General features: G+C 31.1%; 1 protein-coding gene across 1 annotated transcript in view; it reads right to left on the minus strand.

The window, feature by feature from the left end:
* Ssbp2 (single stranded DNA binding protein 2) overlaps positions 1 to 20,047 on the minus strand; it is a 342,976-nt gene that overhangs the window by 32,279 nt on the left and 290,650 nt on the right. The window contains exons 7-10 of the mRNA XM_026394552.2: positions 17,128 to 17,194; positions 16,335 to 16,405; positions 10,275 to 10,342; positions 4,859 to 4,907 (exon numbers count right to left, since the gene is read on the minus strand). Of these exons, the coding sequence (XP_026250337.1) occupies positions 4,859 to 4,907; positions 10,275 to 10,342; positions 16,335 to 16,405; positions 17,128 to 17,194 (255 nt within the window). The remainder of the gene's footprint in view (positions 1 to 4,858; positions 4,908 to 10,274; positions 10,343 to 16,334; positions 16,406 to 17,127; positions 17,195 to 20,047) is intronic.

Here is a 20,047-nt window from a genome sequence, read left to right on the forward strand (position 1 = left end):
ATCCTTACTTTTTTCCTTTCTCTTTTTCTTGGAAACCTAATGAGTTGATAAGTATAAAATTGTACTGAACCCTTTTTAAATTATTTTCCTGTCCTCTCTTCTTCTTCTGCTAAAAATTCCTTTAATTTTCCTTGGTAACCCCAGAGTTTTCTCTACACAGTTTGAGTTAGGCTTAGGGAACTAACGTAACGTAACGTAGACATAGCAGAAAAAATATTATATCCCCATCTATAACTGTTTTATGAATGAACATATGACCCCAGCTAAGCAAGTTCAGTTCGGTTATTTTCAGTTTCTTTGTTAAACTGATAAGGAGTTGTGTTCTTTTGCCCTGAAATGGAAGCTGTGAGGATATGAATCTGAAACTTCACACAGCCTCCTTGCTATGAAAAGGGAAACAAAGGCAAGAAACTAAGCGACTAGGTCCTGATGAGGTTCTTTGAATTCTTGGAACCAAATATGCCCAAAGTCAAATTTAAATCTGAACTTTTCAGATACATGATGTAGTAATATTCTCCCTCAGTATGAATTTAGTTTGGTTGGTCTCTATATATTGTGACCCCAAATAGTTCATCTTTAATAAAAATGCTTGCTAGTTAAGTGATCCAACCTTATTATGCATCTAAGCCAAAGCATACAGTTTTTTGTGAAAAAGATAAATAAGGAAAAACTGGAATTGGTAGATTATAAACAATATTCCAAACAAGAATCTGAGGTCAAAACTATAATGCTTAGGGTCAAAGAAGTTCAAAATGAAAAAGTCATACTTTCATTCTGAATTAAAAACAAGAATTTATCCTTAAAAATGTTTCTCCTACCGTCATCTATGAGTGTCATAAAATATTTTTGATCAAAATACTTTTATAGGATGAAATTGTAGACAAAGATTATGAATAGATACATATATCATGGATAATGGTAGGCAGGTTTCACACTTTCAGAGAAGTTGGTTATAACCATGGAAAGCAGAAAGGCTAGAATGAATTCTGTAGTAAGGGACTGAAAAATTGAGGCCTTAGCTGCACTTGTGTTGTTGATATATATTGATAAAGAGAGATATAGATATATGTGACATGTAGACACAGAGACATCTATCTTCTAGTTCTGTTGGTTGGAGGCATAGAAGCTATATTACTCTAATGAGCTTTAAATACCACTTTCCACTGAAAAGACCCAGGACTCATTAAAGAAATGGCTGTTTCCGGGGTTAAGGTTGGGGAAATACAAGATAAGCTTCTGAGTGCTCAAACAATAATGGGCCATTTTAAAAGCAGAAATGAGGCTAGAGATATAGCTCAGTAGTAGAGTGTCTGCCTAGCATGTGTGAGGCCCTAGGTTTGAAGCTCAGTACCACAAAAGAAATCTCTAAAAGTAGAAATGATCCAGCTTGAAGAGATTCCCACTGGCCAAATTTAGGACAATTTTCACAAGCTAAACCCACTGAATATTTAATCCATCAGTATATATGAGCATAAATGAACATGAATGGGAAAGAAAGAATAGCCTTTTTGTTCTAGTAGAAAGACATGTAATATATGGAAAATGAAAGACAGAATTAAAAGATATCCATATGGCAACCAACAAAGTAAGAAATTCAAATAAGAATCATTGATGAATGCCAAAAATAGCTGCTGAAGGTATAAGGAGGAAGGGCTTATTTACTATAGCTTCAAAGTTCTGTCTCCAAGTTAAAGTTACAAAAGGAAAAATAATAATTTCCATTTATAGAATTCTGATAAGAAACACCTTAACCAAATGATCAAAATTAACATTAACAGTAATGGTACAAATAACCATATGTGCCTCCTGAAATGACATACTGAGAAAAACACAAAGCTACTGGGGTATTCTTACCAAACATATGAACTCCCAAGTCTAATCATGAGGAAATACCAAATAAAACCAAATTGTGAGATGCTCTAAATAATAACTGGCTTCCATTTAACACAAGTGCAAGAATGAGAAAGACAAAGAAAAGCTGGGGAACTGTTCTAGATTAAAAGAGACAAGACATGATAGAAAAAGAGAACCATGTTTCCTTTTGTTATAAAAGATATTATTGGGACAATTGGAAAAATCTAAATAAGACCTGTAGATTAAAAAGTAGCATTAAGTCAATGTTAATGCTCTTATTTTGACCATTATTTTGGAGTTAAGAAATGTATTAGGATTTAGGGAAAGCACACTGAAGTACTTAGGGATAAAGTTTCAGGAAACTTAAATGGTTCAGGAAAAATATGTTTATGTATAGAGAGGAAACCATAAAGCAAATGTGGAAAAACATTAACATTGGGCAATTTGGGTGAAAGGTACATGGCAATTCTTAGTACTATTCCTGTAAGCTTTCTGTAAATGTGCAGTTACTTCAAAATAGTGAAAAAACAGTCAGCAAAGCATATTTGAAAACAGCAAAAATAAAAACAACACTTTAGGATGCTTCCCTAAGGAGTCACAGACTTATGGAATTAATATAAACTAATTGTTTGTAATATTAAATAAATACAGAAAATGTAAGGAACTTTGTGTTCAAAATAATATAGATGAGTTGTCATTAAAAAATAATTTGGGTAAAAAAAGTTCACCTTTTATACCTTCTACTTCTGTTTCATAGAATCCCTAGTTTCTACTACAAAGTTACCAGTTCTCTATAATTTCTTTCTTGTTCTCATAAGAAATCATTTTCTGGAGAATGTTTTTCTTTTTCCTGCTCAAGATGATGACCATTTCTCTTCAGAAGAGAAAACCTGCCCTCCTCCCACTTCTTTCCCATTTGCATACTTAGAATGAGAACAGATGCTTCCACATGTGGTGTTTATTAACCAGGGAGACTGCTTTCAGGTCTCTTAGTTGCCTACATTTGTGCTGGTCAAATACCCATTTCAGATTGATCATTGGACATCAGTATGATGTTCACCTCCTACAAAAGTTCTTAGTTCTAAACAGGGTCTAAAATAATGCAGAAATAATGATCTGATATAGTCATTCTCCTACCCCTAGTGCTCAGCTCTAAGAAATGCTAAGAAATGGGGTCTCTAAGAATCATCAGAATGCAGTGATCTCTTCTTTTCTTTGCCTCTATCTAATCCTCTTCACTTAGATAATATACTCCCGGTAAGTACAACGCACCGTCCTCAATATCAACTCCCTGAATGCTGCCCATCAGTGGTTTGTAGGAGATATAATCTCTGGACAAGTATATAGAAAAATTGGGAGTGAAGAAGATGGATAGTTTGACCTGTCCTCTAGCTGCTTGTAATGAGCACTTGGGATGGTTTGCTGAACAAAGTGAGAAAGGAGGGAAGGGTCTTCTTGCTTCTAGGTGGAAAGGCTTACCCACCTTAGTTAAGGTGGGATGTGGTTGTGTTTTAAAATCTGGCCTCATTAAACATGCAAATAATATAAATTCATTTCAGATTCTGGCACTAGGAAGATTGTCAGTTTTTTCATTATGAATTTTTTTAGCATCCTTATGGGCATTTCAATAGGAAGTTGCAAGAAGTGTATTTTGAGCGGCAAGCCAGATGCCATTTTAAAGTGAAATCTTGAATTAATTAGTTAAGGCAGATAGCAAGAAGCAAACAAAAACATAAACTCCTCTACAGCACATAAGCACACTGAAAGAATTTTGGAGCAGTGAAGTTATTCACATTTCAACAATCTGACAAAAGAGTATCAAGATTTGTTGAATAGTTCATTGAAGACCCAAAAAAGAAGCAACATCATATTTTCTACCTCAAATAACTTCATTTAATCAGTAAACACCATAGATATTAAAACTAAGAAAACTGGGTAATGTAAATTAATAACTTTTCTCTTTATATGATAGTTATTTACCTGAGAAGGAAGTGACTTTTGCTTTAGAATAGCAACGGACTTACAATGATTTTTCTGTTATTAAACACACTTAATTTTTAACTTCAAGTTTAAATAAACATTATACATTAGATAAGTTTTATGTTTATTTAGCATTAAGGCCACTGATAGAGAATGAAGCCATCCCATCTGGGTAGCTGTGCACATAGACTTGTCAAGTGGAATAGTGGCCAAGTCCCCACTGACTCCTTTGACTTAAGAGCCTGTGTACTGTGCACACACTGTACAAATTCACACAGCAGGCCTTTCTTATGTATTGAAGAACTCAAGATTTCAAAGACAAGGAGAAAAAACATCACCAGGATCATGAAATTAAGATCATATTAATTTTGTGTTCGATAGCTTAATTTTCAACCCGTTCATATATTTATACACATTACTAAGAAAGAAAAACATCCATAGTCAATCACTGCCACAATAATAAAAGGAAAATTTCTAGAATGTTAGGTTCATAAATGTGAGAGAATGGCAATTTAGCTAACAAGCACAAAGAAAATGTGTACTTGCTTTCTGAGGCAGCAAGACAGAAAAACCTATGTGTAATTAATACAAGTACAATCATAATAATTTAGTTTCCTCTAATTGAGATTGATCATATCTGACAACTTAGTTGATTATTATATCTATTACAGAGGATCAAACCATTTTATGACTAATATAAACTACTACATAAGATATTGAAGTATATTTAAATCGCACCATTTTTAATTATCTTTGAAAATATGTTAACTGATGTAGAATGCATATTTACAATTAGCTCTTTAAGTGAAAAAATTACATAATTTTAAAATTGGGTATTTTTCTAAAAAACATACACAAAACCTTTTTGAATGATTATTCATAGGATGGATTGCAAAGCTTTCATAAACAGCATATTTTTGTTTTTGTCAAATGTTACAAAGCACAAGCATAGAAAATTTAAAAGGTGTATATGTATGTATGTATGTATGAATGTATGAATGCATATATATATATATATACTCACTGAATTGGCATTTGTTGGGTTTGGCCAAGGTCTACCACCACCTGGACCCCTATAAAACAATATGATAAATGAAATTTTAACCTATGCTTTGAATGTTTCACAATAAGTAACAAATCATAAAATATTAGTATTTACAATTAATTTACCATGAAATTCTGAAATTGCTCTCTTTATGTTTATTTTATTGGCTTTATTATTTCTTAAAAAACTTTTATCATTTCATGAAACAGTTTCTTCCCAAATTAAATTACTTCTAGTAAGGCCAGTTTTATTTTAATATTCTCTTTATTTTTATAAACAAGTAATGGTAATTCATACATGTATCTAAATCATAACATTTTTGGAGTAAAAGTCACTGATTATGGAATAAAAAACACTATAATCTTGTGACATCAATATAAGAGCCATATGTATCTCATTTAAAGTGAAATTATTTGTAAAATATAAGTAGTATTAATTGTTGCTCTAATTATTAAGCTATCAATAAATATATAAAAGGTAACAAGAGATATCTCCTTTACCAAAAATCAAAGTATATATATATATGTATATATATGTTACTTTGTATGTCTATATACTTTATACAAAATCTATATTTCAGTGCTATTGATGATTTCGTTAGTAGTAATGAGGAAATTACTTTCTTATTTTCATATTTTTGGTTCAAGGTAGTGGCAAGAGTAAATATTGGAAAAATAAGAGGTAACCTATGTGAATGCATGATAATATATTACTTTATTTTAGAGTGGAGGAGAATGTTTTATATTCCATACCTTATAAGGGCATACATTTTTTAAAACAAACTTATATCCAGTTAATTAAATCAAAAAGGTCCCATTCTCATATTGTAGTACTTAGTGATTAAATGCTGTTTTGTGAAAAGGAGACTATTATCAGCTATTCTTTTGTAATTAGTACTATTCAAAAATTCCCTTTCCCAGGCTGGGATTGTGTAGTTCAGTGGTGGAGCATTTGCCTAGCATGTGTGGGGCACTGGATTTGATCCTCAGCACCACATAAAAATAAATAAAATAAAATAAAGGTATTATGTCTATCCACAACTAAAAAAAGATATTTTTAAAAATTCCCTTTCCCTCCAGTCACTAGGAGTGTGAAACTTTTTTTTTGAGAGAGAGAGAGAGAGAGAGAGAGAGAGAGAATTTTTAAATATTTATTTTTTAGTTTTCGGTGGACACAACATCTTTATTTTATTTTTATGTGGTGCTGAGGATCCAACCTAGCGCTCCGTGCATGCCAGGCGAGCGCACTACCGCTTGAGCCACATCCCCAGCCCAGGAGTGTGAAACTTTTTAATTTAAAAAAAAAAAAAAAAAAAAAAAGGTTCCCTGATTCTATAGACCTTAAACGTAAAGTACTAGGCATTAAATAGAGATGCTGTCCAAGTTAGTTATAGTATTTATTACTCATATTTGGCTGGAATATTTAGATCTGTTTTTAGTTTTGTTTTGGGATTATCTGGGGTATAAGGGCAGGAAAGAGTGAATGTAGACCCTAAGAACATCACATTGTTAGGGTCTACATGTTTTTCTCAGTTTGATTTGAAGAATAGAAGAGTAAGGTAAGATACTAAAAGGAAACTTGATTAAAGTCTTGTCGATAGGTAAAAAAGATGAGGAGCACTTGCACTATCTCAGGAAGTTGTTGCCTTTATAAGATGATGATGAGATGATGATGATGAAGAGGAGGAGAAATTTACAATTAATTACTGACTTTAGAAAGATGATTCTACATATAAGATTCCTGGTCCTAATGGGAAGAAAATAAGGTAAAATGTACTATGTGTACTGATCAAGTAAAACATTTGGGTAGTAAGACCTAGCCAAATGACTTGTTTAATGTTAAATAAAAATGTAGTTAAAAAACTGGGAAATATCTACCTTTACATAACATTAAAATAAATCATATCCAAATCATGGAAAAATTTATATGATTATATATAATGACCTCATAATTTTTAAATATTATATCTAAATAATGCTATATAAATAAGACATGTTAAACATATTTTATGTTCTTTTAAAATCTAATATTAAAATAACATGCAAATGTTAAATTATAAACATACTGTTATAAATAATATAAAATATCTTTTGTTCATTTTAAGTGTTTGATAAATACTTATCTATTTCCAGCATATTATGTATTTATATTAAACTTCATTTTAATATTATAAAAGATTATGCATTGATAATTCATATAAAAAGATGTAAATTTCACAAACACATACAGTGGGGGTACAATGAGTAGTTCTAATAGAAAAATTACTTAAACTCAGTGATTCCCACTCCTTTTGGAAGTCATCAGTATCATCAAGAAAGTAAGCTATAAATTATAGAAGACATTATTTTGAATGAAATTTTCTGTATAAGTGTAGTTATATAGAATCAGGCTGGTCTGTTAGAGGTATTTTAATACTGAATCTTAAATTTTTTGGAAATCTGTGAAAATATAGTTTTTATTTAGAAATGTACCACTAAGTTTCCTTTAAAAAAATAATCTACAATGCGTTTGAAAACAGTTGGTCATAGTTTGTAAATTCGACCTTAAGTTACTTAAATTAATATTTGGTTTTTACTTCTATACCTGTAACACTGCTTGTATAAACACTGAAAATAAGCTTTTAATTTTAAATGGCACTTTGTACAATTTATCCTGAGTTAAGAGCATGGAAATGTAAATCTATCAATGTAATTATTTTTTTTGGAGGTAGCCAATTTTTTTAAACAACAAAGTTATCAAAATTTTATTCTAAATGGAGTATTCTATAATAAAGGGATACGGTTGTCAGAGTACATTATTTAATTTTTTTAGTGGCCATATTTGGGTATTTTTCATTTTTATTATATTCTCATGTCAATTAAGAAAGAATGACAAGCTAAAGAAAAATCATCCAGATATGATTTTCTGGCAGGTTTCTCCTTCCCAAGTCACAGATATTTTAAGTAGTTAAGTAGTTTGAAGATACAGTTAAAAAAACACCAGTTTTTTCTTTCATTTTTAAGTAACCCAACATTTAAAAAAGATGACCAGAAGATAGCTACAAATATCAGTTAGGAAAACTTGTTTGCCATTACCCAGACTTACTTTGTTTTAAAGATAATAAATAATGAAGTGAATTTCAATTAATCTTACTCTTATAAGTGCAATGGAGGTAAAATGTATTTTTATGTCTCTTTAAACTTATTTTACTTTGTTGGGACCATATCAATAAAATAATTATTCTCTCCAATTTCCATACTGGAGAAGTTTCTCTGTCAGAAGAAAACATTTAGAAGTATATAAGTATTTACATTTTCGTTGTCTTTGAAGAAATCTAAATTTGTAGAAAATGGAAAATAGAATAAAACTCCAAAAAGAAATAGTAACAGAGCTGGGGCTGTAGCTCAGTCTAGAGTTGCCTAGCACACAGATCCTCAGCATCACATATAAATGAATGAATGAATGAATGAATGTATTGTGTCTATCTACAACTAGAAATGTTAAAAAAAAGGAAAATAAATAGTAACAAATAATAGAAATTGAAATCTGTAACACTTAGAAAGTTTTGTGTGTGTGTGTGTGTGGGTGTGTGTATGTATGTATGTGTGTGGGGGGGTGTTATTGGGGAACAAAACCCAGGGTCACTCTACCACTGAGCTACATTCTCAGCCCTTTTTCTTCTTATTTTAACAAGGCAGAGGCTGGCTTTGATCTTACAATCCTCCTGCCTTGGCCTCTTGGAGTAGTTGGGGTTTACAGACATGCACCACCATGTCCAGCCAAAAATTTGAAATTCTTTAAGAACTAGAAATTACATTAATAGTAAAATACTACATAACAGAAAATATTTTAAAGTATCTAGAATACTTAAATAAGAAACCCAAACCCAAATATCAACATAAATTATAAAATTAAAGTCCTATCCATATAGTTAGTCCTTATAGTCTAAGCACTTAAATGTGCCACTCTAAAGTATACACTTAAATATACCTATGTGAAAGGAACTAGATAATCTTAAGCAGCTATTTGAGTATCTCAATGGTCACATGAAATTTTTTCTCTTACTATCCAAAACAGGTTAAACTAAAGTTGGCAGTGTACAAAATAATAGTAGATAATTCATGGTTTATAAGAGTATTCAAAATAATACTCCTTAAAATCTATTGCATTTTAAATTGAGAATCTCAGGTAGGCAACTTTTATATATTTCTCCATTCTTCTATTTAAGCTTTTGAGATAAGCACAAATATCATTCACTCCCTTTCGGAGTGACCATTAATAAAAGTCTTTAAGGAACTCAAGAAGAGTCAGACTTCCTATCTATTCATTTTTATTTTAAAAGTGAAAAGATATGATGGGAAAATATGACCTCCTCCCTGCACCCTGTTCTGTTAATTTTAAGTCTGGGTAGTATCCACCTATTAATCTATTTTCAATTTTAGCAAAATCACATTTCTGTAAATGGTTTCAGAAATATAAAAGAACTCTACATACATCAAAAGTGCATGTTTCACAGTCTATCTATCTTCAATACCATTAAGTTATGGCAAAATTGTTCAATTTGATATGTAAGTAACTAAAACATGGAATGATGGACAATATATTTGAGGAGACACTTACCGACTACATAGAACATTCCAATTATTTCTAATTTAAACACTTTATTCAGGCCACATCATGGAATTAATCCTTAGATGAATTAAAGAAAGTCACTAGTAAGTACCTGACGTATATAGAACTTTGGGTGCAAGGTGGACAATGAAAGATAAATAAAAATTAAGTAACAAACTGCATTACATTTGGCTGTTAGAAATATATTCCTTTGTTCAGTTAGAAAAGTCTTTCCAGTTAAAAAAAAAAAAAGACCTTTAGTGTACTCTCGACTGAAGTGCATCTTGATTTTTCAAAAGAAAATTCATTCTATGCCCTGGAAAGTTCTTTAATATAGAAAATATTACCAGAGGGAATGCTTCTTGTGCTTAGAGTAGTCCCAACAAAGCAAAAGTAAAGACACATAAATATTTGTAAAATTTAAAAACTTCACTCTTAGTAATCACTATCATTAAAATGAGGTAAGTGATATTCCGTTATCTACTTTTGTAAAGTCATAATCCTAGTGTTGGCAGCTCTTTATACTTTTGTATAGATTCTACAAGGAAATTGCAAAAAGAAACAGGTTAAAGGTTGTTATTTACGGCATCTGAAAATGGAGGGGGGTAAAAACTAACAGTTTCAAGGCAAGGAAAAATAAAAGAGATTATGTTGTGAAAACTGAAGCACACTGCAGATCATGTTTACTTCATTTTGGTACTACACCAAGACTGAAGTGCTCAAATTGCTTTAGAAACCAGTGTCAAGTTAGAAGACAGAAAAATAGAATACTTTGCTAAACATAAAAGTATAGCATTTGGCTTACATGTTCATTCCAGGCATTCCAGGACCACCTAAAGCATTCAGTGGGGGTCTCATTGCACCTCCATAGTTCTGTAATGATAACCAAGGGTCAGACTACCACAAAACAAAAAAACAAAACCAAAGAGGAGGGGGGAAAGAAAGGAGAGCAGGTTAATGATTTCCCTATATAACTTCTGATTGGATAAGGCCTGTGTAATTCATTCTTTGTAGAGTCCACTCTTGTATTTTTGCTTCTAGTTTAACAATTACTTTGGTTTGTGTCTTTTAAAAACGATATGAATATGGAAGATCATTGGAGCATATTAAGTGATTAGGGTATGGTTGCAATTACAGTACTCAAACTTTATTAATTTCCTACTATCTCTACCTTGGTGAGCTTTTTCAAATAAAACCTTTCATAAATTCAACATTCTGTTCTTAAAGAAAATATTTATTCAACAGGTTTGAAATTGTCAGACCCAAAACAATTACATAAAGTCTGAAAAAAAATCAGAAAAACTCAACTCAAGGAAGTTGAATATAAATTTTTGTTCACAGAACAACATATCTAACATGGAAATGCACTAATATTTACAAATATACAAAACACAGAAAACTATACTCAAAATATACATGCATGAATTATATGACTCAATAAACTTTATTTAATACTTATTACATGGATTTAAATATGAAGCCCATTGTACTGTTTTAACACATGTATCATATTACCTTAGTTTAGCTGCCACAGGGACCAAAAGGTTAATTTTATCATTGTCATGTTATTATATTTTGATACTATCAATGACTTTCACATTTGGCTTTCTGATACTATTACACTTATTCCTCCTATTCTTTGGAGTAATATTTTTTAATTTCTTCTGCTGGCTCTTTTTATTTTGCTAACTCTTTACATGTTGCTTTTCCCCAAATTCTAGCTACAGTATTTTCTTATATAAACATACATTTATGGGTAATCTTATCTGCTATCATTTGTTCATCAACTTTTTTATATTAGGAATTCCAAATCTTTGTATTTTATCATTCTATCTTGCTAGGCTCCTAGATAATCCAAATGTTGAACTTCATAAAGGCTGTTTGCCTGTGGATACTACTACCTCATGCTTAACATATCTAAAAGTAAACTCATTTTTACTTTCTGATGACAAAGTTCTTTACATTGCCTTCCTTTATTCTGTGGTATCATCTTCCACACAACTGTCTAAGCTAAGAGTTTTCAGGAGCACTCTGATATTGCTTTTTTTCACTCAATTCCCATATTTAGTCAGTAACCAAAGTTTACTGATTCTACCTATGAAATAGGAAAAAAATTACTATCTCAAGAGCTATCAGTAATCTTTGTCATGTACTGAAACTACTGCACTATCTTAATCAATTTCTCTGATTTATTTTCTTCCTTTCCCAATCTATTTTACATTCCCTCAAGAATTATCTTTCTAAAACTCAGTATTAAATTCATGTCACTGAAAAGCTATGATGACCCAGACTACCTATCAAATAGGTCTAAACCTCTCAGCATGGCTCTATATGGTTATTCAGAGTTCAGCCTATCTTTCTGCCTTCATTTCCTGTAATTTTCATTTTCATTCTCTATTCCTAACCATATTCTCCAGCCTACTAGATTTCTTGAAAATTTAGAACACACATTTCTATACTCATGTTCTCATCTTCCTTGATTTTTTTACTTAGAAGGTGCTAAGATGACAAGGAAATAATAAGAGAAGGTCCATAACTTCAGCAGGAAAGACATACTTAATAAATTAAATTACTTAATTGCATACTATTCTTATTTGTATTAGATTGTACTTCAAGGAAATCTTATTTAAACATTTCAATTTGTGGGCTATGGGATAGTGGGATGGTTTCAATCTGCATTTGAGTCACTGATTAAAAGGATAGCTATTTCCCTTAACCTGTGGAGCAAACACAGTGATGGCAGCAGCAGTATTTGCAAGAGCTTTCTGAGAAAACAACAAACAAACAAACAAACCAAAAAAGCTAGTCACTGGAACAAAATATAAATGGTAAAGTAAATTAGAAATGTTTTACAAGAAATGCGTTCTCTTATTTTTTGGTCTCCAGGGATCTGTTTTATTTTATATTAAAAAAAAAAAACTTCCTTATAGCTCTGGGGAAAAAAAAATCCACACACATTTCTTTAAATCTCCTGCCACAGGTCAATGTCCTCTGGCCCTCTTTTATGTGTGAAATTAGGCCAAGTATTCTCCCAGTGATTTCCCATCCTTAATTTCCTTATCTGTAAAGTGGTAATATTATTATCCTTATAGATTTGATAGAAATAAATGAAATAAAAAGTACATATCATAATGCTTGATGAATTAAAAGCAACACAATTTTTGGTACTCAAAAATTGTAGCTGTTCTTATGACTGCTAATAAAACTTATAAATGAGCCTTCTTTTCATCAGCTTGCCATGAATCCTTAACAGAATTACTAGCTTGTTTATGTGTGACTTCTTGAATTATTACATAAAGAGTATGTACATTTCTCTTTTAACCTTTTTCTATTATGTAATAATTTTTCTAGATGTATCTACATATCCTGCTAGATATAAATAACCTGAAGGCAGAGTATCGGTTTTACTCATCTTTGTATACTCAATGCTTAAGTATGATGTCTGGCACATAGAAGGCCTTCAAAAAATTAATTAAACTGAATTGTCACAGGAAATGTGTAAGAAATCATTCAATATAATATACACTTGGTAGATTTATAAAATATTTTTTATTTTGTGAATAATATAAAGCAAAAAGAAATTAAGAAGAAAAGGAAGACTAACAACTGGCTTTCCAAGTGGTATCAACAAAGACAGAATGGGAAGAGCTAATTTAGAATCACTGAATTTTAAAGCTGATGGCAACTATACAATTCCATCTGTTTAATCCCTCTTCCAATGCAATGTTCCTGACAAAATGGCTGTTCAGACTCTGATTAGAAAGTTTATAAAAAGTCTTTCCATGATTGGACAGTTTAATTTCCAGGAAGTTTTTCCCTGTATGGAGTTGAATGCTACCAACTATGATAGATTTGAAAATACAGAACCAGTTTACTCTCTTCTTATGTGGCAGCCTATCATATATTTTCATCTCACTATCTCTCCATCTAGTTTGCAATCCCTACTTGAATTAACTTATTTATACTTCAGATTTCTAGAGGAACTAGACATAGATGGGCAATTTTGGTGATTTTTTCTATTTAATCATATGAGCTTAAAAATGCAGTTAGCTAGGTATATTATTAAAAAATCAAGTAGAAAAATGCAATACAGTTCTAGGAAAGATATTTTTCTTCATTAAATAATCTTGCTTTTTTATCAAAAGGATATTAATACCAGTTTAACAATCATGTACTGTTACTACACTTAGATCTAAAATACATTGAGGAATAGGGAAAACATGCCTGAATTTGGGACACACTGTTATTTCTTCATCCATGCAAAAAGTGTTTATTATACACTTACCATGTTTTGTGTGTGCAATTTGCCTAAATCAGCATTATTCAAGAATCACTAGACTATACATATATATATATTTCTTTGCTTAGGACTTAAATTGTTCTAATAAATAACTATTGTCTGCCTTTATCAGATTGCTCTAAAATTATGGAAATAATATTTATGAAAAATAGGTGATTTTTGTTTGTGATAAAGTTAGAGGCAAAGTGCCAGAGACTGCTTCTATAATACAACTAAATAAAGGCAGACATTCTGTTCTTGGGAGTCATCTATATGACATCTGCTGTTACAGTTATTTTCACCTTATCATTCAAGAAACACACCTAACATCACAAATTTCATAGTCTGTAATGTGCATAATTTACATGGCAATTGTTATGAAGATAAATATTTTATAAGATTCCTCCCATTCCAAATGATTTGACTTTTTTCTTTTTGTGGCATTCATACGAACGTGACTCAAGTTTTTATTTAAGTCTCTGATATTTAAAAAAATAAATGTCTGGTTATACAAGTGACTTCCTTTAACCCTTTTACATTTGTAATGTGATTTTAAAAAGTCATTGTAAGAGGGGCTGGGTTGTGGCTCAGTGGTATAGCACTTGCCTAGCATGTGTGAGGCACTGCGTTCGATCCTCAGCACCACATAAAAGTAAATAAATAAATAAAGGTTTTAAATAAATAAAGGTTTTTGAAAAAAGCCACTGTAGAAATTTCTGGTTTCTGAGGTACACTAATACCAAACTACTTTATTACTCTCATACACAAATAGGTAGCAAGGATACTACTAATCCAAATGGGAGAAATAAACTGTTGTCTTCGATTTTAAAGATTCAAAGAAAGTATTCAAATTTACATAATAAACTTAGTTATTAAAACTCATCAATAAGAAGATTACTCACCAGAAATGGGATTTTATTATCTGTTGCAATTTACTTATAACATAAAACATATAGCTGTTTATAACATAAAGCATAGAGACCAATAAGCTTTTTATATCTGCATTTTCAAATGAGATCAAGCTTACATATCACTTGTACACCTCTTCAAACACTGCAAAAGTGACTCATTTTAAATTATAATTTTTAGAATACGAAAAACTAATACTAATAATAGTCTGAGAATGCCAAAAGCTTGAAGAGCAGCTAGCTGAAAAACACGTGGACACAATGAAGTATGACAACTATATTAAAGGCAAGAAGTTTATGATGCTTATTTTCAATGAATCAATTAAGAAAATCTCTTGGAAAAGATCCCTTAAGTTCTGTATAGACACATTGGTTGGTACAGTTTTAAAGACTAAAAGTACCTTTTGTCAATGAAATATCCTATAGTTCTTATAAATTCTAACTGCTGTTAGTAGCCTAACAATGACAGGTTAACATAAATCATCATTTCTAATATAAGTAGAAATAGGAATAAGCAATTTAAACATCTAAATGAAAGTTTTATAAAATCTTAAGAAAATACTTAGGTAAGAACTGACCTAGATGAAATTGGTTTCTTCTTGATTGGGGGCTACCACATACATTTACAGAATGAGTTTTTTTCCCCTCAATGTAATATGGCATCTCTGAGAAATATGGTTTCATGAGCTTTGTGTTTTAATATAGTTTATATTATTGTTGTTTAGGAACTCCTAGGTCTTAGTCACATTATCTGGGTTTTGGGCTCTTAATTCTTTGACTCAATTTAATTCTTTAAAAATAGATACAATGAAGCAAATTCCCCCAACTGTCATTTATAATACCTGCAAAAGCTAGCTTTATGATGTGCTAACTTCTGACCCATGAGATACACATTTGAAAGTCTGAATTGTCGGTTAGTTTCTTTAAAATACAATATCATAAAATTAATTTCTTCCACAAGAAAATTTTCCAGGACAAAACAAGGGTGTTTCAGCTCTAATAAACAATATCATGAAATTTGCTGAACACATTACCCACAGTTAGGACAGGTTCAACCTCAGTGTGTTCTTTAGGCAAGTTTTGGTAGAGCAGTCAAGTAACATCTGATATATACCAAAATATTATCCTTGTTTAATAATACACACTATAATGTTTGTTTCTAAATAGTTTTCTAATGTAATGAAGAAATATGATTGTATATAATAAATTGTTAATTACATTCTTTAAAAGGTTTTATATTTTACACTTATTCCATTCAATATATTAAATTAACTGGGCTTTATATAGCTCAACTATTTCCTTATCATGCTAAGCAAAAGGGTACTAGTTATCTTTTTGTAATAAAGACTATAATATATTTCTATGCAGTATATTTTCCTGAGTAAACTAAAAACACATATGATAGCACCTTGTTAAAATATTGTCTGGTGTTATATCAATTTTGAAATATTACAAATATTATATCCTCAAGAGCCTGACAACTATGTATATGAAGACTTTTGTGTGTGTACATGTGCTGAGGATTGAAGTTAGAGTCTAATGCATGCTCTATCCTATACTCCCAGCCCCAAAGTATATCATAATTTAATGCATACACTAAAAACTAGCAAATAAGAGTCTGTTATATAAGATAAAGGCAAAAAAGCTCTGCATCGAGTTTTCTGCACTGATGGTTTACCTGTGGTCCTAAGGGCACCATTCCTCTTGGAGGAGTCATTCTCTGCATTGGCCCACCCATATTTGGATGTCCTAAAAAAAGTATGAAGATATTAGAAATGTAATGGTCATGAGTGCTAAACTGGCAGCTAGCCTCTTTCCTTCTAGGTGTATCTGTATCTTATTTACCAAGTGTCTGATGACCTCTTATTTTGGTTTCTGTGGTCAGTTTCTATGGTCACTATTTTACCTCTGTCACCTACTCACATTCTCCCTTAATGTCCTGGTTGAAAATTTCTTCCTACTCTAGGTCGAGTAGAAAGAAATGCTTCTTTCCTAGCATTTGTTCCTCTTTCTAAAAATAGTACAACTGAGCTTTAAATATCTGTAGATATTTAAATATCTTTCAACATCTCTATGGAAGGACTTGATTATTGGGAATGTTAAACCAATGAAGTCATTACTAAGCATCCTCTTTGCTTCTGCCATCTTTCAGGTGGATTAACTTCTCTATCTGAAAAAGGCAGAAGAAATAATAAATGATATAATAATTTAGCTTCCTACTTGTTAGAAATTGTGTAAAGTATTTTAGAAGTTATTAATTAAAATACAGAATTTTGGACATTTATGTATTCTATTTTTTATTATTACCACCCTTACTATTGTACATAACTAAAAGCTAGTTGAAAATATAAATCATTCAGCCATATTACTTGAAATTACAACTGGTAAAATTATGGAAGACTTAATAAATAAAAATTTCATTAACAATAAAGAATTTCTCTTTGGTTCATTTTCATTTCTACATTAGTCACCTTGTTGTCGCGTTGGGTCCATTCCACTGGGGAGTAATGGCTGACTTCCTGGGACACCTCCAAGTGCCTAGCAATTTAGTAAACAAAATAAAAATTAAATATTGTAAAGATTTGTAAATAAGTGCTTTTAATATATATCATTTAATTCCTATAACTACATAATGCATTTAAGTATTTCTCAAAATTTTTATATTTCACAGTAATCTATAAATTTCATAGTTCTATATACTTAATATAAGTTCTTGGCTCTAAAAAGATTCTCCTTTGCCCAATTTTGTGGCAAACAAAATAAGCATTTTGGGGAAAAGAAAAGTCTACACAAAAGCCATCCTATTTCTTCCTCAGAAGTATAATGATTTTTCTAAAATTTAATTTGCTAAAGTTACTGAAATAACTAATTTAGCTTCCAAGTAAGTTATTTGGGTGGCTGGGGTTGTGGCTCAGTGGTAGAGTGCTTGCCTAGCATGGGTGAGGCACTGGGTTTGATCCCCAGCACCACATAAAAAAAAAAAAAAAAAAACTAAACAAAATAAAGGTATTGTGTCCATCTACAACTAAATATATATATATATATATATATATATTTTAAAAACAGTGAGTTATTTTTATAGAATATTTTACTTATTTGTTTTTTCAATAGAAACAGGACTAAAATGCTAACAGACCAATGTATTTTTTATTTTAGTAAAATAGGTCACATTTGACCTAAGAAATGATTAAGAAAAATATTCCTTTTAAGCTCAAACAATTTGGTTATTTATTTATTTATTTTTTTAAATAGATGAATGGATAAAAAAATGTGGCATTTATACACCACGGAGTATTACGCAGCACTAAAAAATGACAAAATCATGGAATTTGCAGGGAAATGGATGGCACTAGAGCAGATTATGCTTAGTGAAGCTAGCCAATTCCTAAAAAACAAATACCAAATATCTTCTTTGATATAATGCGAGCAACTAAGAACAGAGCAGGGAGGAAGAGTAGGAAGAAAAGATTAACATTAAACAGAGACATGAGGTGGGAGGGAAAGGAAGAGAAAAGGGAAATTGCATGGAAATGGAGGGAGACCCTCATTGTTATATAAAATTACATATAAGAGGTTGTGAGGGGAATGGGAAAATAAACAAAGAGAGAAATGAATTACAGTAGATCCGGTAGAGAGAGAAGATGGGAGGGGAGGGGAGGGAGGATAGTAGAGGATAGGAAAGGTAGCAGAATACAACAGTTACTAATAGGGCATTATGTAAAAATGTGGATGTGTAACCGATGTGATTCTGCAATCTGTATTTGGGGTAAAAATGGGAGTTCATAACCCACTTGAATCTAATGTATGAAATATTTTATGTCAAGAGCTTTGTAATGTTTTGAACAACCAATAAAAAAAGAAAAAAAAACAATTTGGTTAGACAGGAAAAGGAAACTAGAACTGAAAAAGATTAATAAGGATTGTTTTACGCTGGAATACAAAATAGATAAGGTTTGCTTTATGCTGGGATACATACTAAACACAAGTTTCTAACAGTAGTCTGAGCTGCATGTAGAAGTGAATCCACCTACTAGAGATTTAAATTTGCTGATGCTATGAGTGTCCACACATCATAATGAGAACTTCTATAAAGATTTGCTAATTTAACTTAAAATTAGAAAATCTTATTTAGTTAAATATTCAAATATTTCAGAGAGATTTAACATTGATAAACTTACAGAACCAGATAAGAACTGTTTCCTTAATTGTTATCATTTGCAATGCAGTAAAGAATAGTAATTTCTTAAACCACTTTCATAATTCTTTTAATTTTTTGTTTACAAGCACACCCAATATATATCTATTATAGAGTTCCTATTATGAGCTTTTCCTTGCTTACTTCTCTAGGCTAATTTTTTGTCACTGGCACATTCACATTCTAATCTTCACCTATACAAATTTCCTTTTCTCCTATTCATGTTTTCATCAATAATATCCAAATTTCAACCATTAGAAAAAAGACAAATGCACTAATTTTTTTAAAAAAGGAAAGAAAAACAAGACAAAATACAAATCAAACTTAAAAATCTTTCCTCAGAATGCTCAAAGTGGCCAGTGTTGACATCTTTTAGATCTCAGCATTGGGATCACTTTCTAACAAATTGTCTACTACAGCCCCAGTCTGAGGGTTTAGTCCTCTCTCTATATATAGTGTGTTTAAAATTTCAAACTTACGAAAAATTGACTGAACAGTACATAAAATCACCATATAATTTGACCCAGTTCCCCAGTTGTTAATATTTCATCACATTTGTCTTATTTCCACCCTTTTTCTCATTATCCATTTCTGTTTGTTCCTGTCTGCTGTCTGTCTATCCATCCATCCATCTACATGTGTGTATATGTGTCCACATGCATGCACCCACACACATACACACATACCTGTATTTCAGATAGCCATCAGGCATCAATATCTGGATTATCAGAGTATTCTTATTAATTGGAAACACCACTTTTAGACCCTCTCAATAAACAATGAGTTTGAAAATCTAAGTATGTGTACAGGTACAAACATATGCATACTCATGTACATCTATAACTAATTTTTATCTCTATTTGTGTGTATGTATATGGCATATCTGTATGCTATAAATTCAGTAATACAATAAATCCATAATCTCTAGTTGAAATCAGATACCTCAAGATTATTGTCAGCCCTCTTCCTTTCTCATTTGTAAATATCTAACACTGGAAAACCTGGCTTTCATTATTCTCAATATGTGTTCTTATTTACTAATCAGTGTATATAATATAAATCACATTATAACCACAATGGCCACTTCCTATCTTTTCATAGCCTCTTTCTTGCTCCTGGATTTCCTAGCATGGAGGGAAGGCACAGACTTTTTTTTTAATGTGTTCTTAGAAGATATACCTCACTTTTACAGAACT

The sequence above is a fragment of the Urocitellus parryii genome, chromosome 1, assembly GCF_045843805.1.
Source record: "Urocitellus parryii isolate mUroPar1 chromosome 1, mUroPar1.hap1, whole genome shotgun sequence".
In the NCBI taxonomy this organism is placed as follows: Eukaryota; Metazoa; Chordata; class Mammalia; order Rodentia; family Sciuridae; genus Urocitellus; species Urocitellus parryii.